General features: G+C 35.1%; 1 protein-coding gene across 2 annotated transcripts in view; it reads right to left on the bottom strand.

Annotated features, from left to right (window-relative positions):
• Positions 1-540: 540 nt before the first annotated feature.
• The window catches only part of SESN1 (sestrin 1), a 107642-nt gene continuing 87001 nt past the window's right edge, over positions 541-21181 (bottom strand). For both annotated transcript variants that reach the window (XM_061131794.1, XM_061131795.1), the window contains exons 2-10: positions 14943-15008; positions 13943-14143; positions 12889-13071; positions 10559-10801; positions 8407-8554; positions 5945-6057; positions 3709-3899; positions 2387-2531; positions 541-1716 (exon numbers count right to left, since the gene is read on the bottom strand). In XM_061131794.1, coding sequence (XP_060987777.1) covers positions 1630-1716; positions 2387-2531; positions 3709-3899; positions 5945-6057; positions 8407-8554; positions 10559-10801; positions 12889-13071; positions 13943-14143; positions 14943-15008 — 1377 coding nt within the window. In that variant the 3' untranslated portion in view covers positions 541-1629. The remainder of the gene's footprint in view (positions 1717-2386; positions 2532-3708; positions 3900-5944; positions 6058-8406; positions 8555-10558; positions 10802-12888; positions 13072-13942; positions 14144-14942; positions 15009-21181) is intronic.

The following is a 21181-nucleotide window of genomic DNA, read 5'->3' as shown; positions in this document are numbered from 1 at the left end:
TAAGCTAACTAGAAATGGGCTGATATATTTCTTTATAAAATATATTGAAGGCAGTGTTTATCTAAGGTGACAGTATTATCTTCTCACTAGGGTATGTAGCCATGAAGGTAGCTATAACATCTCCATTCAAAATTATGCCTCCTAGCTCCCATCCCACACTATAATTTTATAGGCACTATCTTGTTACTCATCAAAACATTTATTGAGCTCAGTTATCACAAAAGCTTTGATTAAATTCAGAACTAATTGTTTGACAGTGTCATTTTTTGTTCTGTAGTGACTCCCTAATTTAACCTGCTTCTAATAATTCTTAATAATTGATCTCTAAAAATCTCAGTTCAAAATGGACAAGGTATGGGACTGTATTAGTTATTTCCAAGATAAAACTTTTCCTTGTAGCTCTCAAAATGACTGCAAGAGTTTGCCATTTAAATAATAGATAATTCTGTAGTTAGTCTTAAGTGTGATAGCTAATAAAAATCAGTAGAAAGTAGGAATAGTGACTGATTTTGTTAAGTCATGATTTTTTGAGACAGCAAATAAAATTGGAGAAAAATTATTCTTTATTGAAAAATACTAATAATACTGACAGACTTCAAAAGCAATTCACGCTTCCAGAATACAAAGTACTTAATACATTTTTCAAGCCTGTTTGCATTTCAAAGTTAGCATTTTTGTAAATCAAATTTGATAACCTGACTAAAAATATTTTCCAGCTTTATTATTTAAGGAGCTGCACAATCTTTGAAGGGGGGACCATGAGGTGGGCAGGAGCAGAGGGGCAGAATGCACCTGGGACTGAGCAGCAGCTACACAATATTTCCCATAACTTCGGTGCTGGAAACAAAAACACTGCACAAGACAGCTGCCCTCCAGTGTCATAGAACCTTGGGAAACAGCATATCAAAAGGTAGCCAGCTTTTTCTTATAATTTAAACATTTTTTTCATGTAAGATTGCCTTTTGAAGAACTCTTTAAGAATGCCACTGTAATTTAATATCATCCAATAACTGAATTAAAAAAAAAACTATGAAAAAAATGAGCTGTTACCATCATAATGGTCTTTGATGAGCTGTGAGTAATTTTAGATGCAAAAAAATTAACATATAAGTAAGTTTAATTTGAAACCACACAAATTTAATGTATGTAGGCTCAGATAGTAGCAGTGTTCACCTTATTACTGATAGCTTAACCGGAACAGCCACTCTATTCATTCCACCAGCAGGAATAGCAGCACCAATATCTAAAATTCTTTATGTATAAAAGCTTATATCATTATCAAAGTCCCATTCTTTGCATGCTCCAATTTTTGTTATTTTTTAACATAAAAGCAACAGGATTTGGAGAGTTACTATTTGCTGTATTAAAACAGTTATACAGCATCTTGTACTGTCAAAAAGCAAAATACTGTGAACAGCAGCCCTTCTTCACAGCTCTAAACTTGAAGCTGCCGAGCACTCACTGCTTGTGCCAGCAGTGGTGTTTCCACAGTAAAATGGCAGAAACTAAAGGAATCATGGCACAATGGATTTTGAATTCTTTTATCTACCATTGGTCCTGGGGCTGAGTACCTTCCCCTTGTAGACTATATCTGCTGATCGTTCCATCATCTTTAATGGAGGAAAGGCATCAGGTCATATAGCGGGTAATGGCTCTCAGAGCATAAAGGAGTTCTGCTTGCATCCTAGCTTCTATAAGAAGCAGATTAACATGAACCTGAATATAAAACACAACATTATTTAAGATATGGTTATAAGCATTTACAATCAGTTTCAGTGCATTTAATCAACACCAAATATAAGTAATGTTTTATGTGTACCACTGAATAGCTTAACATGAGTCTTGGGTTTGTTGAACAGAGTATCAATTTCTCAAAACAAAAGCCATCTGATCTTTCTTGGAAATATGTTTTGAGCTTATATTTGATCACATCTCTTTTTGAAGGTTTGTTAGAATAATAAACTTTCCCTGCCAAATAATCATTCAATAATTTCTGTAAAGACGGTTCAAGGATTCTCTTCTTTCTCCTAAGCCTGAACTTTGAAGACAGGCCAGAAGATCTGTTCTCCCTGTCGTTCTTCTTTTATGTTAAACCAGTGGTCTCCAACCTTTTTGGCATTGAGAACCGATTTCTGGATGATTCAAGCACATTACATTTAATCTAATGCCATGCTGATCTGGCAGCAGGTATCCCTGGCCTGCAAGTTGGGGACCTCTGCTTTAAACCATAATGAGGTTCCCTTCCAAGGCATATCTAAGACAGCTGTTCCGGAATGTTCTTCTCTGGGTCAGTAGAGGTGATGGAAAGGGCTGGAGACCCATTAGATTAGGTGAAGGAGAATGAGAACCACTGCTAAGTTACAAAGTAAACACAACAGGTACATACCTTCTCAGAGTGCTTGAACTGCCTCCAGAAGCTATCATACATTCTTTTGGTAACTTTTTCAGGAGTGCAAACAACAGTTTTGATATAAACTTTAAAGCTACGATCCAATAGCTGGTTAATTTCACCATAGTCATAGTCGTCATATCTGTTATAAGACAATGTGAGAATTACTATATTTTTGATGTATAGTCTGTTTTCTTATAGAAGTACAGACATCAATAGTAAATGTTATATATTCTTTTCTTCTCTTTATATAGGCAGCTGTCCCCTAAAATAAGAGCTTTACAATGTTTAATTGGGGGTGGATGAATGAGTATAAAGGAGTAAGAAATAGAGAAGTCAGGGAGATGAACAAAAAATTTGCTAGTGCCGAAGTAACAGTATATACTTACAATCGTGAATAAGCAACCACACTGAGGAATAAATTTTGGAAACAGTTTCAGTATTGATATTAAGAAATTAACAAATTAGACAATAATATTGCTATATCCCATGATGTATAAATAAATACTTTTTCATGTTTGCAGGGGTTCTAGGGTCAGATGAGAAAAAAAGAGTAGAAGTGTCTCAGAGGAAAGAACTGGTCGCTAAGATGGCCTCACAGTACCTACACTCAGGCCAGGAGGGCGCAGGCACCAGTGTCTGCTCTGCCCCACTGGAGGATACTTTCTACAACACCCAAGGAGCTTCTGTCTCCTATTCGGTTTTTAGTGGAAAAGGGAGAAAACTCTTGTAAAGTTGGTTCTATATAACCATTCAGGAGTCTAAAGTCAATAGTCTGGCTACTGAAAAAAATGAATAACCAAGAGAAAAGTCTGACTTTACAGCTAAAATAATCAGGAAGGACCATAGTGTTGCGTATGTTAAAAAGGTGGTGTATAGTGTGTGTATATAAATAGCATAATACTGATAAGAAAGTTTTGCATTTTATGAGGTATCATGGGAGTAGGTATTCTTTAGAAGGGCACTCTAAGAGTGCTAAGTTCCACGAAGGCAGAACTACAAGTGTGTCAAGAGATAAAAGTGATACAAACACATAAATGTTCAGAGACAAACTCTGCCTCTTCCTCCATGCTCCTGGACAACCTTGCTTGTTGTTTAACTCTTAATTCCTAACTCTCCCTCCTGCCTAGCTAGGTGAGAGGAAACACATTAAGCTGCAAAAAATCAAGTTTCTGAAGCATAAAAAGCATAAAAATAAGCTCTTAGGGAGGGGATGGTTCTGAGTATATTAACATGTATATCTGCATATGTGTTTCAAGCACCTGAATGATTTCCCTAAAAGAAAATATCTCTTCATAAAAGAAAGAAAACAGACTAACCTGATTCCAAACATGCAGTGAATATAGTTCCAAATAGCCCGTCTGAGCATTGAGGTATCAACATCTTTGTGCATTGCCATTGTATTATAAGTAAGATTGTAAGCAATGTGAAATTTTTCATCAATCAACTGTCCTACATCTGGATAAAGACGATTTACCAAAGAATAACCATGGTCTTCCCAACAATAGTCCTAAATACAGAGAACAGAACAAACGTGAATAATTAAAATCTGGTCAAATATAGTTCTATGTCTATTGCTCTGTGGTGCAGTGAGACTACTGGCAGTTGAAATCTAGTCTCTTTCTAGAACATCCCTAGCTTTCTGTTTCATTTGCATTCCAGTTTGATGTTTTCAATTTCTATACCACAACATGCAAAAGTTAAATTTTGCAACTCACCTAGCTTAAAAACCAGTGGAATCTCTGCCTTACACACACATCACCCGTATTCTGCTTTCTCTCACTGTTTCCCCCGTCAGCCTCCAGAGATGACTCGGAGGCCACTCTCCTTTTATATTGCTGCAGGCATTCAAATGTCTTCAAATTTTGTAAATTTTTAATTGAACACATCCATCACGCATTCTTTTTCCTCCTAACCCCCCCTTCCTCTTAGTTCTGTTACGTCTTCTAATTAGTTTTCCTACATTAAATCTCCCTGTTTCCTTTTTTCTACCTCAAACAAAACTTAATAAGCCTCTACTTCTACGTTACTCCCATACTTGTTTTCCTAAAACACCTCTTTGATATTATGCCATCACTGTGGTCAAAACCTACAAGTCTGATCAATTTTAAAGTAACTTCCAACTAATCAGAAAAATCCTTTGCTTGAAGCTTTCAGCAGCCCAGCCAGTTTATGATACCTCCCCTCACTCTGTCCTTCAACCTAGGCTCAATTATTGCCTACAGTCTTATCTGCTTACAATGTTCATGCTTTTCAACTATTCAAGTCTGTCAAATCCTAATCTGCCTCCAAAAAATTTTTCTAGTCCACATGATCTCTCCAATTGTAATTTATATTTCATGACACAACTTCACTACCAAGTAACATATTCTATATTTCTTCCTGTGCCTAATCTGCCTCCTTAAACAATGTTAGTTCCTTAAGCCAAGAAAAAAAAAAATCTCATAGTTCCCAAATAATTTCATAAAGTTATTACTTAATACTAGCCCAATTACTAATTGGGCAAGTTAGAACTATCAACTCATAACAGACTGTTTAAGAAATACATTTTAAATGCACTATGTATCTACTGATGGATTGGAAGCAGTCTTAGAAAACTACAGCATAGAATAGATGTTTCCTAATTGATGATCCTCAACTTTTATTCTGGAACTAGAAGATATAGCAATTGTTGCTCCTGCAATATATTTGCAAAGCACTTAGCTTCCTGCCAAAGCAAAAAGAGAGGAAGCCTGGTATCCTGGAGGATGACAAGGTCCCTAAGTTTCCATGGACTCAATATACACAGAATTGTACTGGGAATTTTTACTGTGTATTTCAAAGTTAATGATTATGGAGCTAAACAAACTGGGTCTACCAACAATAATTTGACTCCCTACCTCACTAAAACTTTATTCTAAGAGATGGGCATTATTTAATTTTGGAATAAGATATATTTATATAAAAATCCTCTTCAAGATTTAAATTTGAAACTCTCAAATATTCTCATTGCTTCAAATGACATTCAGTTCATATTTTACCAGGGAATTAGGTTATTGTAATCACCATGACTTATTTTATATGATATTTATAAGAACTCACCCAAATTAAAAGAAAACAAATTTGCTGTCCCTAAAAGTTCTAATTTAAGCACGTTTCACTCTGATTTTCTCATCCTCTTTCCTTCTACCCACACACACATAATGCCTGAAATGTGAGGACATTTCTCTTGTCACAGAAATGGCTTCACTTTGACACTAATGCTCTGTAAAACAATGCTATAAATGCGAGCTAGGTTCCAACACAACTATTTACTGCTTAGTTATATTATGAACTTTGAGTTTTAGTACACCACCTGGGAACCTAGCCACTATTGTAATTTTGTTTTATGAGTGAGTGTTTTGAATTCTGAGCAACTGATTTATGAACTTTAACAACATAATAAATATACCTAAGGAACTGCATGTACATAGAAAAGTTATTTCTTTCTGTTCTCAAATCCAGATGGTTCTTGCTAATTTTAAGTCAGATTGAGAGATTTCTAACCAGTCATGTACATACAAGTTGTGATTTTACCTGGACTCGAAATGTTGGGACGTGCATTCCATGTCTAGAGAAATCCTTATAGCCATAACTAGTATCCTCAAAGTGACGTGATACATCTCTTGCTGGTGTAACTTCATCATCATCTGAAATAATTTTTTAAAAAAGCTACTGAAAGCTTTTCAAAAACAGGATACTAGTTAAAATTCATTTTACCTATAACAAGTAAAAATAGGATAACCCTTTTTCTGATACTTAGTAACCAATATCAACTAAAATAAAGCCTTAAAACTATAAAGAAGTTGCTTAATAGTAAATGGAATATCAAGGTTAAAAAATATACTCATGGTTGCATTTACTGTGCTTTTCATTCCTCTCTTTCACAGATCCTCTCTTCCTCTGTATCCCCTTCTCTATAGATGTTAGGCTCTATTTAAAAGTATGTACTCCAAGTAAGAATACCCTTTTGAAATTATCTTTATGGTATTAACAAATCATCTGTGTTCTAAACTTTAGCACTTGGGCTAGTTTTAGTTGAATATTAATGTCATACAATATGTAAAATGATCTCTCTAACAGCTTCCCTGATGCCTGAGATGGTAAAGAATCTGCCTGCAACACAGGAGACATGAGTTCGATCCCTGGGTCAGGAAGATCACTTGGAGAAGGGAATGGCTACCCACTCCAGTATTCTTGCCTCAGAAATTCCATGAACAGAGGAGCCTGGTGGGCTATAGTCTGTGGGGTCTCAAAGAGTCAGACACAAATGAGCAACTAACACTAACAGAAACACTTCTGAAATGAATACAGGAAAGAGGCTCAACACTCTAAGCCTTTTTAGATTATTTTCATGTTTAGGAGTTGATGAGATTATAGTTTCAAGTAAACAGAATCAAAGACTTCTCAGGTTAACATCAAACCTCCATTTATACAAATTTGATTTTTTCTTTGCTATTAAACTTGGTTTTAATATGTACTCTTTGTCCCACTGTATTATTGTCAAAATATACTGACACTATAACTTCTTTCCTTTAAATTACCTAGTTTACGTATTAAATCCTATAGGTTACATGTGATAAAGGCTTAACAAAGGGTTTAAGCTGCTAGTTATCTAATAAGTAGCTCCTTTTCACAAATTATAGAATTTTAAAGCTGGAAGTAACTATTAGGCCTTTATGGATGCAACTTCCTCATTTTAAAGAAAAGAAAAAAAAAGGAATGCTCAATGCTAAATGACTTAACATTCACAAAGTTTATTAGCAGTGATTTTAGAATCTAATCAAATATCCTTGCTCTTAGTCTATTTTTACTTTAACTCCCTTTTCTGGAAGTAGGACTACCTATGCAATAGCCTTTCTAAAAGGAAAGACATATTCGAATTCAACTTAGAAGTTTTGCACAGCAAAGGAAACCATAAACTAAACAAAAAGACAGCCTACAGAATGAGAGAAAATATTTGCAAACAAAGCAACTGACAAGGGATTAATCTCCAAACATACAGCTTATGCAGCTCAATATTGAAAAACCAAACAACCCAATCAAAAAAAATGGGCAGAAGCGCTAAACAGATATTTCCCCAAAGAAGACATATAAATGGCCAATAGGCACATGAAAAGATATTTATTATCACTAATTATTAGAGAAATGCAAATCAAAACAACGGTGAGGTTATCACCTCACATCAGTTAGAATGGCCATCTTCAAAAAATCTACAAACAATAAATGCTATAAAACTGTTGTTGGGAATGTAAATTCATGCAGTCTCTATAGATAACAGTAGGGAAGTTCCTTAAAAAACTAAAAATAGAGCTACCGTCTGATCCAGCAATCCCACTCCTAGGTATGCATCCAGAGAAAACCATAATTCAAAAAGACACTGCACCCCTGTGTTTACAGCAGCACTACTTATAATAGCTGAGACACGGAAGCAGCCTGAATGCCCACTGACGGCGGTAGATCGCGAGGCAGTACATATATCAATGGACTATTATTCAGCCATAAAAGAGAATGAAATAATGCCATTCGCCACAACATGAATGGACCTGGAGATTACCCTATTATGTGAAGTTAGAAAGAAAAAGACAAATATCATACAATACAGCTTATATGTGGAGTTGTAGAAAACCTGTGGTGACCAAGGGTTTGGGATGCAGCTGGGGTGTGCGGGGGAGGGGGGGGGTATGGGGAGGGGGAGGGATAAATTGGGAGTTTGGGATTGACATATACACACTACTATATATAAAACAGATAACTAATATAATAAGGACCTACTGTATAGCACAGGGAATTCTACTCAAAACTCTGTACTGACCTGTATGGAAAAGGAATCTAAAAGTGGATATATGTGTAACAGATTCATTTTGCTGTACACTTGAAACTAACACAACATTGTAAATCAACTGTATTCCACCAAGAAAAACTTATTTAAATTGTCTTTAAAAATTGGACTCTTTTTTGGAAATAATAGACATTGACTATGTAATGGTTGCTTTTACCTGAAGAGAAGACAAACATGCTCTCTCTTTTTTCTATTTCAAAACGTGAAGCCATCTCTTCCTGACTTGCCTCCTCTTCTTCTCGACATTCCTGTAACTGCTTCATCTTTTCCATGAGGGCTTCAACCTCAAAGAAGGAATCACTTACCTTAAACAAAAGTGCAATTAAGGTTGTTACATATGTCAAACATGGAATGAATTTTATTAAGTCTATCTCATAAGAATTTGCATCTTAATACAATATAAGAAAAATAGATCTTATAACTTTAATGCACATGAATGAATCAAAAACAATTATTTTGGCCTATCATATATACAGATACATAAATGTTAAAATTTAAAACAATAGAAAAATTTTAAGAACACATTCTAATGTTTAAATTTTTATTTCAAAAGTTAGTAATATTACTGTCATTAAGTTTTAAAAATTAAAATTTAACACTACCTGTCAGTTTAAAACAGAACTGAGTTACACTTTTACTTGCTCAGTAAAACAAATAAGGTATACAAAATATAAAGTGGTTTTACATCAACTTTGTACACTGGGTATATTGTCAATAGACAGGCATATCTCAGCTATATTGTGGGTTCAGTTCCAAACCATTAGAATAAAGCGAGTATCACAACAAAGCAAGTCAAGAATTTTTTTGGTTTTCCAAGGCATATAAAAAGTTATATTTATACTATACAGAAGTCTTTAATGTGTGCAATAGTATTATGTCTAAAAAACAATGTACATACCTTAAAAAAAATCATTACTAAAAATACTTAACACCTGAGAATAGGGAGCTTATCTACTAGAGAAGTTTTTTTTAAAAATTATATTATTTCACTCTTATTTCATTTAATTGAGGGATAACTAGGAACTACTTCTTTAGCCTCGTACTAAATCAAAGGTGGGGAAAGAATCCAATTCTTAGCATCCTAGCAACTGATGTACGCACCCTTAGTCCATCTTATAACCTTTAAACTTTGATAAATAATCAGTGGCCATATGTGGACCTCTCACATGAATCCAGATAGCTCAAAAGAGGGTGAAACTGATGGTCTTGGGCCTTATCAGCACAGCACAGCACAGCACAGCAATCAACCTTGGGAAAATGATTTTCCTTCCTGTGTTAATCTCACCGTATGTAAATGCTACCTCTTATTTAGTACCTGACAAATCCTAAGCACTGTACTAGGCCTTTTACCTCTCTAGAGACATTTCACTTAAACTTTGCAATAACCTTGTGTTTGACCTTTATTTATAAATGAAAGAATGGGGGGGTCAGGGAGGGTAGATAACTTGCCAACAGTCAAATAATATGTTAACAGTCAAGTAGTTGTTAAAGTCAAACATAAATTCAACCTGTCCAAATCTGTCTTCAAGGAATAATAAAACTGAGAAAATCTGTGCGAAGCATTAAGAAGGCTGTAGCGTTGTTTCTACTTGGAAATATACACCCTTGCTCTTTCACTACAGCTAAAGAATGCAGAGGGGATTTTGACACATCATATATAGGAGTTAAAACTTGCTTACAGAAAATTCAACTCATTGTGATCTGTTTCCAAGGAATAACAAAGCTGAGAAAATATAAATGCCAGAGAAGAGAAGGAATAGAGGTAAAAGCATTTTAATAAATTTACATTCAGTTCTATATATATTTGTGAGAAGTTAAAACGTGAAGAAGTATTTTAAAAGGAGAAATTCCAGATCAAAGCTGATTAACTCTTCTAAAAGATAAACAATTGAGATGACAGCCTGTTTCTTTTGTGAAAAAGGGAAGAATGGGATGTGATCAGCAGCAGGCAGTTTGTATCATCAAGTTCCCCTCTCTTCAGTCTTCCCTCATCTCACATTCAGTAGCCATTCAACACTAGCTGGCCCTGGCACATCCTGGTGGCTTCCAGTCCTGAAGTTATTCGAATGTAGTCTCCTGGAGGGTCTTATAATTATGTATAAGTCATATAATTTTGTATATGTCCCTTAGCATCAGACACTATAGTGCTCAGCATTTGGAGGCAGTCAAATGCTTGCTGAATGAATAGATCGGGGGGCCTAATACCTTTTTGGACTTAACAGGGTAAATTTTCCTAAAAGCCAAAAAATAATACAACAGCAATTACTGTGATTAGTTTTACAACAACCCTGTAACAAATAGATACTTACCGAAACATTTCCTGCTGAGTTGACCTGCATCTCATCCACGCTGTGATTGCCGTTTGTAATGTCACAGATGCAGTAGTTACTAACAGAAGGAGGTCTGAATGTGTGGCCACCATCACAATGAATTTCTGGACTGATTCCACAGCCAAATGTGAACGAGGCAAGAGAATGATAGTGTGTGAGTAGAACTACTGCATGTACCAGTTCTGCAAGGGACCAGCTATGCTCTTCAGCTTTTAAAAGTCCCTTGGGGAAAAAAATGAGAATATATTTTTATACTGGGGTATGGTGTTGGTGAAAGAATATAGTTCATCTTGGTATTTAATCTACTGAAAACAGGATTAGTTACTGTATAAAACTTAGGATAAAATGACAATGTGAGGCATGTAGAACTCAGAATTTGCTAATTTTTATGAATATATTTTAAAAAATTGAGCTTAACATAATCTGATAATGACTAATTCATTATTATTTTGTCTGAAATCTTGATTTAAAAATGCAGTAGAATACATTTTGTTTAAGGCAGTTGCTGTGTTTCAGACAATGGATTATGAATGCATTAACTATGTTGTTAGTGTGAAGTTTCAAACCAAATGTAATAAATTTGAGTTTAAAGTAGAAGCTACTGTGGAAAATATGCCTGTTTTTCTTTAATATCAGGCTTCCTCAAGGAATTTTTAAGATAGTGGTTTGAACAACTTGACTCTGAATATGTCTAAATTGTCAAATTATATTTATTTTAAAAATTATGCTCGAGGTAAAGTCTACAATTCTTAAAAGTCTTACAAATCTGTTTCCATTCTGCTTCATTATCTATTTTATAGTATTGTATAATTTTATATTACTAGACAATATAACAGACATTGCATTAATCATATTCAAATCTTATATCTCCTTGAAAATAAGATGCTTCAATTATATAAAAGTATCTAAAATACTCTAGGGAATCCCCTGGCACTTCAGTGGTTAGGACTCTGCACTTCCACTGCAGGGGGCACAGGTCTGATCCTTGGTTGGGGAACTAGGATCCATCCCATAAGCCTCATGGCATGGCCAATAAATTATTAAAAAAAAGAAATTTTTAAAAATTTCTACTGCATGGCAGATTCTTTTAGAGAAAATCAATCTACTTTTATTCTATTATCTTTATTATCAGATAGTAAAGAATCTGCCTGGAATAGAGGAGACCTGTGTTCGATCCCTGAGTCGGGAAGATCCCTAGGAGAAGGAAATGGCTACCCACTCTATAGTTTTCTTGCCTGGAGAATTTCATGGACAAAGGACCTGGCAGGCTCTAGTCCATGGGGGTCACAAAGAGTCGGACATGAATGAGCGTTTAACACTTTTTTTTTTTTTTTTGAGTGTTTAACACTTTCAATAGAACCAGAAGAAACTAGTTTAAGATGGTATTTTGCAAAGATATACAAGATGCCACTTTACATATATCAGAATGGCTAAAATCCGAACACTGACAACAGCAAATGCTGACAAGTATGTGAAGCAACAGTAATGCTCATCCATTGCTGGTGGGAACACAAACTGGTACAGCCACCTCAGAAGACAGTTTCACAGTTTTTTACAAAACTAAACACAAGCTTACCATACAATCCAGCAATCCCAGTTATTTACCCAACTGAGTTGAAAACTAATGTCCATCAAAAAACCTGCATGTGAATGTTTACAGAAGTTTTATTCATAATTGCCAAAAACTGGGAGTAACCAAGATGTCCTTCAATAGGTGAATGGACAAACTGTAGTACATCCACACATTGGGGTATTTTTCAGCAATAAAAAGAAATGAGTCATCAAGTCATGGAGGAACCTTAAATGCATACTGACAAATACAAGAAGCTAGTGTGTAAAGGTTATATACTGTATGACTCCAACTATATGACATTCTGGAAAAGGCAAAACTATAAAGACAATAAAAGGAGTAGTAGTTTCATGAGGAAGGGAGAGAGATGAATAGGGGGAGCATAGGAGATTTTTAGGGAAGTGACACCATAATGATGGATAACATGACATTATACATTTGTCAAAACCCATAGAACTGTACAACACAGTGAACCCCAAAATAAATTACAGACATTATTAATTCATCAATTGAAGCAAGTGTACTATGCTAATACTAGAAGTTAGTAATAAAGAAAACAATGTGTGTGTCGGGGGCGGGGCGGGGGGGGGGGGGCGGTGGGGCAGGGATGGGGTGGAGGGTTGAAGTGGGTAGAATATGGGAACTCCCTGGGCCATTTTTCTGTAAACCTAAAACTGCTTTAAAAAATAGTCTTATTAATTAAAATATAAAAGACACCCTAAATATATTCTGTGCTTACCTCAATATGTTCTTTGGTAATAAGCCAAGGTCTATGGGCTAACACTTTGTTAAGTTCTCCTAAATTCTGTAGTTTTTGAGGAGCATTCTCTAAACCATTAAGCCACTTGGGGTCTCCACCAACATGAAGAAAATCATTCACATGGAGATTCACTAAGTAGGAGCACTGATGTCTTGCTGCAGCCTTAAGAGAAAACAAAAGATGATTCTAACTATACATATTAAAATCTTGAACAACTACAAGTCTTTTTTTCTTTACAATGTGCAGAACAGTTATTTTTTTGATTAGTATGTTCTCAAATTTTCCATACACTACAGAAATGAAGTTTTCATATAAACATTCTAAAATTCACATATGCTATAGAAAACACCTCAAAAATATCCCATGAACAAAAAATATCTGATAAAAGTATTTGAATTTTAGAAAAATTCTATACCTATTGTCAGAACCTGCTAAGAAGAAATTTCAACTAAGATGCCAACCATAAAACAATGGAATCTTATTTATAAATTGAACATGGGTAAAAACCACTTACGTTAACCTGAACTATTTATATAGCAGTGAAATAATCTTGTTTTCTACTTTATTTTCTTATTTAGTAGGAAATGGTTCTCAATAAGGGCTTCCCTGGTAGCTCAGCTGGTAAAGAATCTGCCTGCAAATGCAGGAGACCCCAGTTTGATTCCTGGGTTGGGAAGATCTGATGAAGAAGGAAAAGGCTACCTACTCCAGTATTCTTAGGTTTTCCTGGTGGCTCAGCTGGTAAAGAATCCGCCCACGATGGGGGAGACCTGGGTTCAATCCCTGGGTTGGGAAGATCCCCTGGAGAAGGGAAAGGCTACCCGCGCCAGTATTCTGGCCTGGAGAATTCCATGGACTCAACAAAGTGTAAATACATATTAGTTTTCCTATTATTTAGAAAGAGGAAAAACAGATACTGCTTAACAGGAATCCAATTAGAAGCTGGAATATAAGTATTTATTCCTGTGTTTGAAGCATTAACCATATCTTAAAAATATTAATAAAGCAGGGAGAAAGGAGATTATTTACAAACCATTATTCCAATGTAGTGCCGATAATGTAGGGGTAATGGCCCATCCATTTGCAGTAGATAGTGTTGAGTTTTTAAGAAACTTTCTAAATACTGTGGGTGAAAAACCATCACTAAGGTAATATTATCCAAACGACCCAAAGCAGCAAAAGAATCTGCAAATAAAGTATGCATCTGTGCGTCTTCACTCCCCACTTGGAGAATCTGTATGAAAGAGAGGAAAACCATGGTTACAGAAATTGTAAATCAGTGTTAAAGAAAACATGGAAGGGGGAGAAATAAAGCATGCATGCACACTGCATTGTGTGTGTCATTTAAAAGCCAATTAAATTTGGCTTAAGAAAAGGATGTTATAATTCTACAAATTTAACTCAACTGGTTGCAAGATAGGAGAATAAACAGTCATATATCATGTAGCAGGGGAGAAACAACAATGGTCATCTAGATAGGCTGCTTGTAGGCTTGGCCAGAATCCAGATAAAGAAGCAGATTTAAATGATCAAATTTGCAGAGCTTGCAGACACTAATGCCTTTCCTTTTAACAACACCTACACTCCCACAATTTAGAGAACCAAAATTAACTAACAGTAAACAATCCTTGTGAAAACAAAGCATAGAAGCATTTACACATTTTAGAATTAAAGATCTAAGCTAGCATTGATAACCAGCCTGTGGAGTTGGCCAAGACCAAGTAACTCAGCGTATGGGCACACTTAAACAACATCTAAATATAAGCAGGTGGCATATCATTGGTCAAAAACAAGTCTTGCCTTTGCTTGATTAATTATGGGTGTTAGAAAAGTGTCATGAAATACTAGAAATCAAAGTGACTATAATAGCTTTCTAATCCTACAGATTCACTGCCAAAGCATGATGATTAACAATGATCAACTCTGTGTAAAGCATATTGTTGACCAACAGTTGTTCAGATGCCAAGATGTGGGTCATGAAAGCTTTTCCTTAAAAGCATACAGTTCACTATGTACTTTTACAAACAACATACCTCCTTTTCTGGGATGAATCTGCTTGGTCCCTGTCCTAGTGGTCGAGGAATTCTAATTCCAAGTTCCTAGAAAAGAAAATTACACCATCTCAGGCTGCTAGCAGTAAACAACATGAACTGAGGCCACAGGAATGGGAGAAAAAAACAACCAGTTGAACAGAGCCTGGCTTGTTTTCGTGGTTTGTTTTCATGACCATATATATGGTCCTCTTTTTGCATCACATAGCTGACAACAGTTTATAATAAGAATCTAACTAAAAACAATAAAACCTGTTTCACTAAAACCAGAGTTTTGCATAAAGTACTTGGCAGAAAGTCTAGGACAGAAAGTTCAGCACATACCAGCCAACCCTGTGGACTGTCAGAGATACAAAATAAGACCAATGTGTTTATACAGCCAAAACCCAAGCAACCAAAATATCAGTCCCTGTGCATCTTGTCAGGAAATGAAAAAGTCATAATCTCCACCTAGATAGCTTAAACTGAAAGAAGTATAATTATTATTACATCTACAATAATACTTCACAAGAACAGAAATATTATGAAAAATAAAAGTTATTTAAACCCACAAAAGAGAAAGTGCTGCAGGACATGGTTTCTCTGTGGTTGAGTAAAACAATTTTAGAAAAATTAATTTTGTGAGTTTTCCTTAAATTTTTAGTTTATAGGATCTCATTGACTTCACTTATATTTTTGAGCTCAACTAATTAAGAAACGGTTTTCTACCCTTTGACATAGGGAACCTAGAATTCTGTATTTTGTGTGACAATGTACTATGGTTAACAAAAACTGACTATTACCATACCAGCTTTTCCCTCAATGCAATATGCTTATAGAAACAAAACCAAAATATAATTCGCCCCCCCCCCTTTTTTTTTGAGTTCATGTCCTATCTGTCTTGTCTCTAGGCAAACAAACCCACCTTCTTTAACAACTAAATATTAACCCTTGCTTATATAATTACATACAAATACTATTTCCATCCTCTCTTTACTGCTTCCAAAAGTCCTTCATGATATAAACCAGATGCTTTTCTTTTAAAGGAGAAAAAAAGGTGTGGGAGGTTGGGCAGGGCGGGGCGGGGGGGGGGGTGCGGTGGGCGGCGCAGTGATGCAGACAGAGAAGAACATATGGCAGCAATTCAAGAAATTTGGTCCAAGTGAATGGAAACCTTTTGAGCAGAATTGATTTAGGCAGGCAGGAAAAAATCGAAGAGAATCTTAATCAGTAGAACTCAAGATTCAGATTTGAAGTAGGCTCTATTTGCAAACTAAATCTAAAATTTTATATAGGTTTCAAGTAATTTTGTATTAGAGGTCAGTGATTTTTTACTCTGATAATTACACACTTACTTATACTGAAGGAAGTAATGTCTCTTAACCATATCCTTCACTGAGGAGGCACTAAATTTACTGGTCCAGCTATGTATGTGTCTCAATTTAATATCCTATAATAAATGTAAGGAAACAACCCCACATTCCTTCTATTCAATACAGAAATGCAGCTATTTATATAAAATGATGACTCTGTTGGCTTTTCTAACTGCTGAATTTCTGATCTAATTACATACATTTCAAAGAAAATATTATGGGCAAGATTTCAAGGCTAAAATTAATATTTACCCTTTTTAATTTCTTTACTATCTTATTTAAACAAAATGCATTTTAGCAACACACCCCACTTTTCAGGGGTTTATTATTCATTTTATACATAAGACACTATTCCTGAAACTTTAGTATACAAAAAGATGTCATTTCAAAGAAAGAGAAATGGATTATTCAACAAATGATTTTGATACAACTGGGGACCCACTCAGAAAAAAGTGAAACTGCAGCCTTAAATCATACTTTAAGTACATATTGTGTATGTACTTTACATACACAATAAATCATTTGTAAGTAAAAAAAAATTACAATATTAGAAGAAAATACTTGTGCAGTTAGATCTAAAAATGTAACAAAACCCAGAAGTCAAAAAATGTAAGACTGATAAGTTTGATGCCAAATATACTTTCATATGGGAAAAATAAACATATATAAAGTTAAACAAACAGAAAACTTGGAAATATGTTTGTAACTCACACAGACAAGGGCTTTTTAAAAAATACATAATAACAAATCACTAAGAAAACCCAAGAACCTGATAGAAAAAATGAACAAAGGACATAAACAGTTCAAAGAAAAGGATACATAGACATCTGAAAAAATGATCAATCTTCACAAAACAACTGCTGTTTAACTACATTGAGATACAATTTTTCACCTAAAAGACTGCTTAAGATCAAAAAGTTTGATGATAGACTATGTTGGAGAGGGGGTGGAGAAATAGCTATTCAATACTTATACATTTCTAATGGGAGTGTTTTAAAATGTAAGGAAAAAAGATCAAGAAATATATAAGAAGTACAAATTACTGCAACTTCCAGGAGGGCAATCTGAAATACTGATCAAAATTTAAGTTACATACCCTAATTGACAATTCCATCGTAGACATTAACCTATGCTCACATTTTTGAAATGTCATATGTAAAAGTATACTGTCACCCTGTTTACAATTGTATAAGATATAAAACCACCTAAGTGCTCATCAGTAGAGGACTGTTTCAATAAAGCTTACTATGACCATAGACTAGAACAGCATGCTGCTGCTGCTGCTGCTGCTAAGTCGCCTCAGTCGTGCCCAACTCTGTGCGACCCGATAGACGGCAGCCCACCAGGCTCCCCCGTCCCTGGGATTCTCCAGGCAAGAACACTGGAGTGGGTTGCCATTGCCTTCTCCAGAACAGCATGAGGTCCTTACAAAGAATGAAGCAGCTGTATACAAGTTGGCTTTAAAAGATCTCTGGGGTATATTATGTAGGGGGGAAAAAGGCAAAGTGTATATATTACTATTTGTGAGGAAAGGAAAAAAATTAGAGATTCCATTTCTGGGACTTTATCTTATACATACATTAGCAGCATGTGGATTGTGTGTATGTGTGTATTTTTTAAAATAAGACCAGATTGTTAGTACACAGGCTTTGAAACAAAGAGGTTAAGGTGTATTATTTGGTTTTATTTCTATACCAAATAGATAGTGTATATATCAAACTATTAATATTACAACACTAGCTTTATAATTCTAAGCAAGTGCTTATCAATGTTTCAGAAATGGAATATTTTCCTATAGGTATGCCAAGTGTCTTTACCAGTGGTCCTATATAATTCTCTTTGAAAGTCTATCCCTATAGCCAAATTTAGTAGCTATACTGGTACCACTGTTTCCCCTCTTCTTTGCCTTCACAGGTCAAATCTTTCCTTCCCAGTTTCTTTAGAAAAAATTTTTTTTAAGAATGAAAAATTGTTTTAAAACAAGATGTTAAGAAAAAGTAAACATTCTTAGGAATGTATTATACACCTGGTATGCTAATAACCAGGCTTCCCTTGTGGCTCAGCTGGTAAAGCATCCACCTGCAATGCGGGAGACCCGAGTCCGATCCCTGGGTGGGGAAGATCTCCTGGAGAAGGGGAAGGCTACCCACTCTAGTATTCTGGCCTGGAGAATTCCATGGACTACAGTCCACAGGGTCACAAAGAGTAGGACATGACTGAGCTGGACTTGACTGAGCGACTTTCACTTTTCATGCTAATAACCTCTCAGTGTTAAGATCACATTCATTCTTTGATGAGGTACCAGTCTAACAGGTAAGCAGGGGACAGAAAAGAAAAACTGAATGAAAGGAATGGAAAGGAGTCTTAGATATTCAATATTCTAATTTCATTGTTTTACTTAAGGCTAGTTCTAAGTAAAACAGAATTTTATGAGCTCTGAGCTGTATCTCAATTTATCCTAATTCAGATTCTATCAGAAAGCAGATAATTGATTCCATCGAGCTTCCCGTTGCACACAAACTGTTCTCTAACCTCTGGAAAAAGTAAACAGGTGACAATTATCTTGAAAACATCCATGAAGTCTGTTTCTAGAGTTGGTGTCTTTAATTACTCTCAAGAGTTTCTTTAAGAGTTTTTGATACTTAAAGGTCCTTTTAGATACCACTGTTATTATACAATAGTATTCTCAACTTCTAAAGGGTTAAAAGTTTCAGATTTCTGGAAAACTCCCTTTTGAAACACTTCTTTTCCTAGTCACATGACAAAATAGTGCTACCCTGTTTTCTAGCAGGTGTTGATTATTATTATTATTTTTTTTTAAGGCACTATGGGTCTTCAATAGTTGGCTTATGGAAAGCCAAACTAAGTGCCTTTTGTAACTTCCTAAAGGTTACTTCAATTGTGCCTTCATATGTATCTAAGACACTGAATTACAGATTTAGAACAAATTTTGGCCAATTTAGATTCAAGGAGGCCGAAGTTGCCAACAGCTAATGATCTTGTTGTGAAGCAGATGTATGTGCTAATCACAGCACAAAACCTCACTGACTCTTGGTGAAGGTGTGGCTGGGAAATCTAACATGGGAACTAACAGTCCTCTCCTCTCAACAGTCCTCCTAATCAGCGTCTTTGAAAGAGATAGCAACCGCTTCTGCCATCACAACATTTCTGCAAATCTCTGACGTGGTATCTGTTTCCTCTCCAGTGTATGATACTAACATTCTCATTTTCACAACATGAAAATTCTCGGCAAATGTTGACAGTACCAAAGAATGACTGATGTATGTGATATATTCACTGTGTAAATCTGTTTATGTACTGAATGTATTGTTCTAATCAGATTTTTCAAATTTGTCAGAGATACATTTATGAATCTATGTAAATATCTTTAAGCAAAGGAATGGACAATTTGCCACAAACACAAAATGAGAGCATTTATTGGCTTACACATCTATCCATTTGCAAAACTAGTTGAAAAGTAAAAACAGATCTCTTGAATCATTTTATTTTTTCTCACTGCACTTGGCACATTTTAAAACTATCTAGATGTCTTAATACTGATAATAGCAACAATGATGCTAACTTTGATTTGTAAAACATTACAAAAGCAGTTCTTTCTGAAACACATTTCAACATGGCAAAAATATACTGTGTAAAAAAATAAGACTTCCCATCCCACTCTCCCTTGTTTAGGGGAATCACTGCCTATAGCTGGATGCTAGCCTTCTGACATTTGAAATTTTTAAATAGAAATGAAGAAATTCAAAAGCCTTATAAAGAAATCTCCCTATTATAACAAAATGTACTAGTGCTTCTTCTAAATTTGTCACTACCTCTTATAGGGAATTTAGAAATATTTAAAGTTCAGGTATCTCTTTTTCCAGTGTCTGGTATTCTATGAACTACATCCTAGAAAAATAAAAACTCAACTGATTTCGAAGTACTGGATTTATAAGGCTGACTTAGGCTCTTATGTGTGCCCTACACTTTAGTCAGGAGTTCCATTTCTGAAAGGTGTTTTAACTTAAAGGCACTGTGGAAATTTGCTATTTGAAAGAGTTCTGTTATTAATTCTTTTGTAAAGTGAATAAGTTTTCTTATAAAGCACTACTTCCTAATTTATCTTCCCATATGTTGGATGTTTTAAAAATGAAATACAACTACACAAAACTGCCTGGTCTCCTGAACACAATCCCATAGGCTCTCTAATCAGTGTGTAAGATAAAATGTATCTCTTTTATCTTCCAGTTTACATGGCTATATTTAGAGATTCTAGATCTGGGCAAGAACCAGGATTCTACACACAAATACCACTAGAAAGAACAGATTCAAGCACAATCAAGAGGCTCACTTCTCAAAATGACAAAGATCTGTTATGGCCTGGAAACAGAAATTGTAAATGTTATTTCAATACTTTTGAACAGTTTTCTCTCTATAGTAAAGTTTCAAAGCAACAGTCATGAGACTCTTTTTACTTTGCTGTATTATCTGGAAACAAGGAGCATGCTATGTAAACATGAATGTTAAAATACAGAAGTGTTTGGTGATCTACAACCTTCAGGAGAAAGTGTCTTCATTTAAGTTTATATGAATATATGTGGTATACTCATAGTGTAGACTCCATTTACAAAAAACATATAAATACTAACAGTCATTTTAGTGGGGAATAGTGCAGAGAAATTACCTCGTATTTACATTTCTTGAACGAAGTCAATACTTAAAACATTCTGATTTCAATTCAATTTTAATTACTATTTCTCTTTCGCCCTTGCTACCATTTGAATCAAAGGCTAAAATTTGAGTTAAAGTTGTACTAGTAACTTTCAATTGGTGCCCTTTGGGACTTCCCTGGTGGTCCAGTGGCTAAGG

This window comes from Dama dama, chromosome 28 (assembly GCF_033118175.1).
Source record: "Dama dama isolate Ldn47 chromosome 28, ASM3311817v1, whole genome shotgun sequence".
NCBI lineage: Eukaryota > Metazoa > Chordata > Mammalia > Artiodactyla > Cervidae > Dama > Dama dama.
The sequence above is the reverse complement of the archived record's forward strand: the minus strand, read 5'-3'. Positions and strand labels throughout refer to the sequence as shown.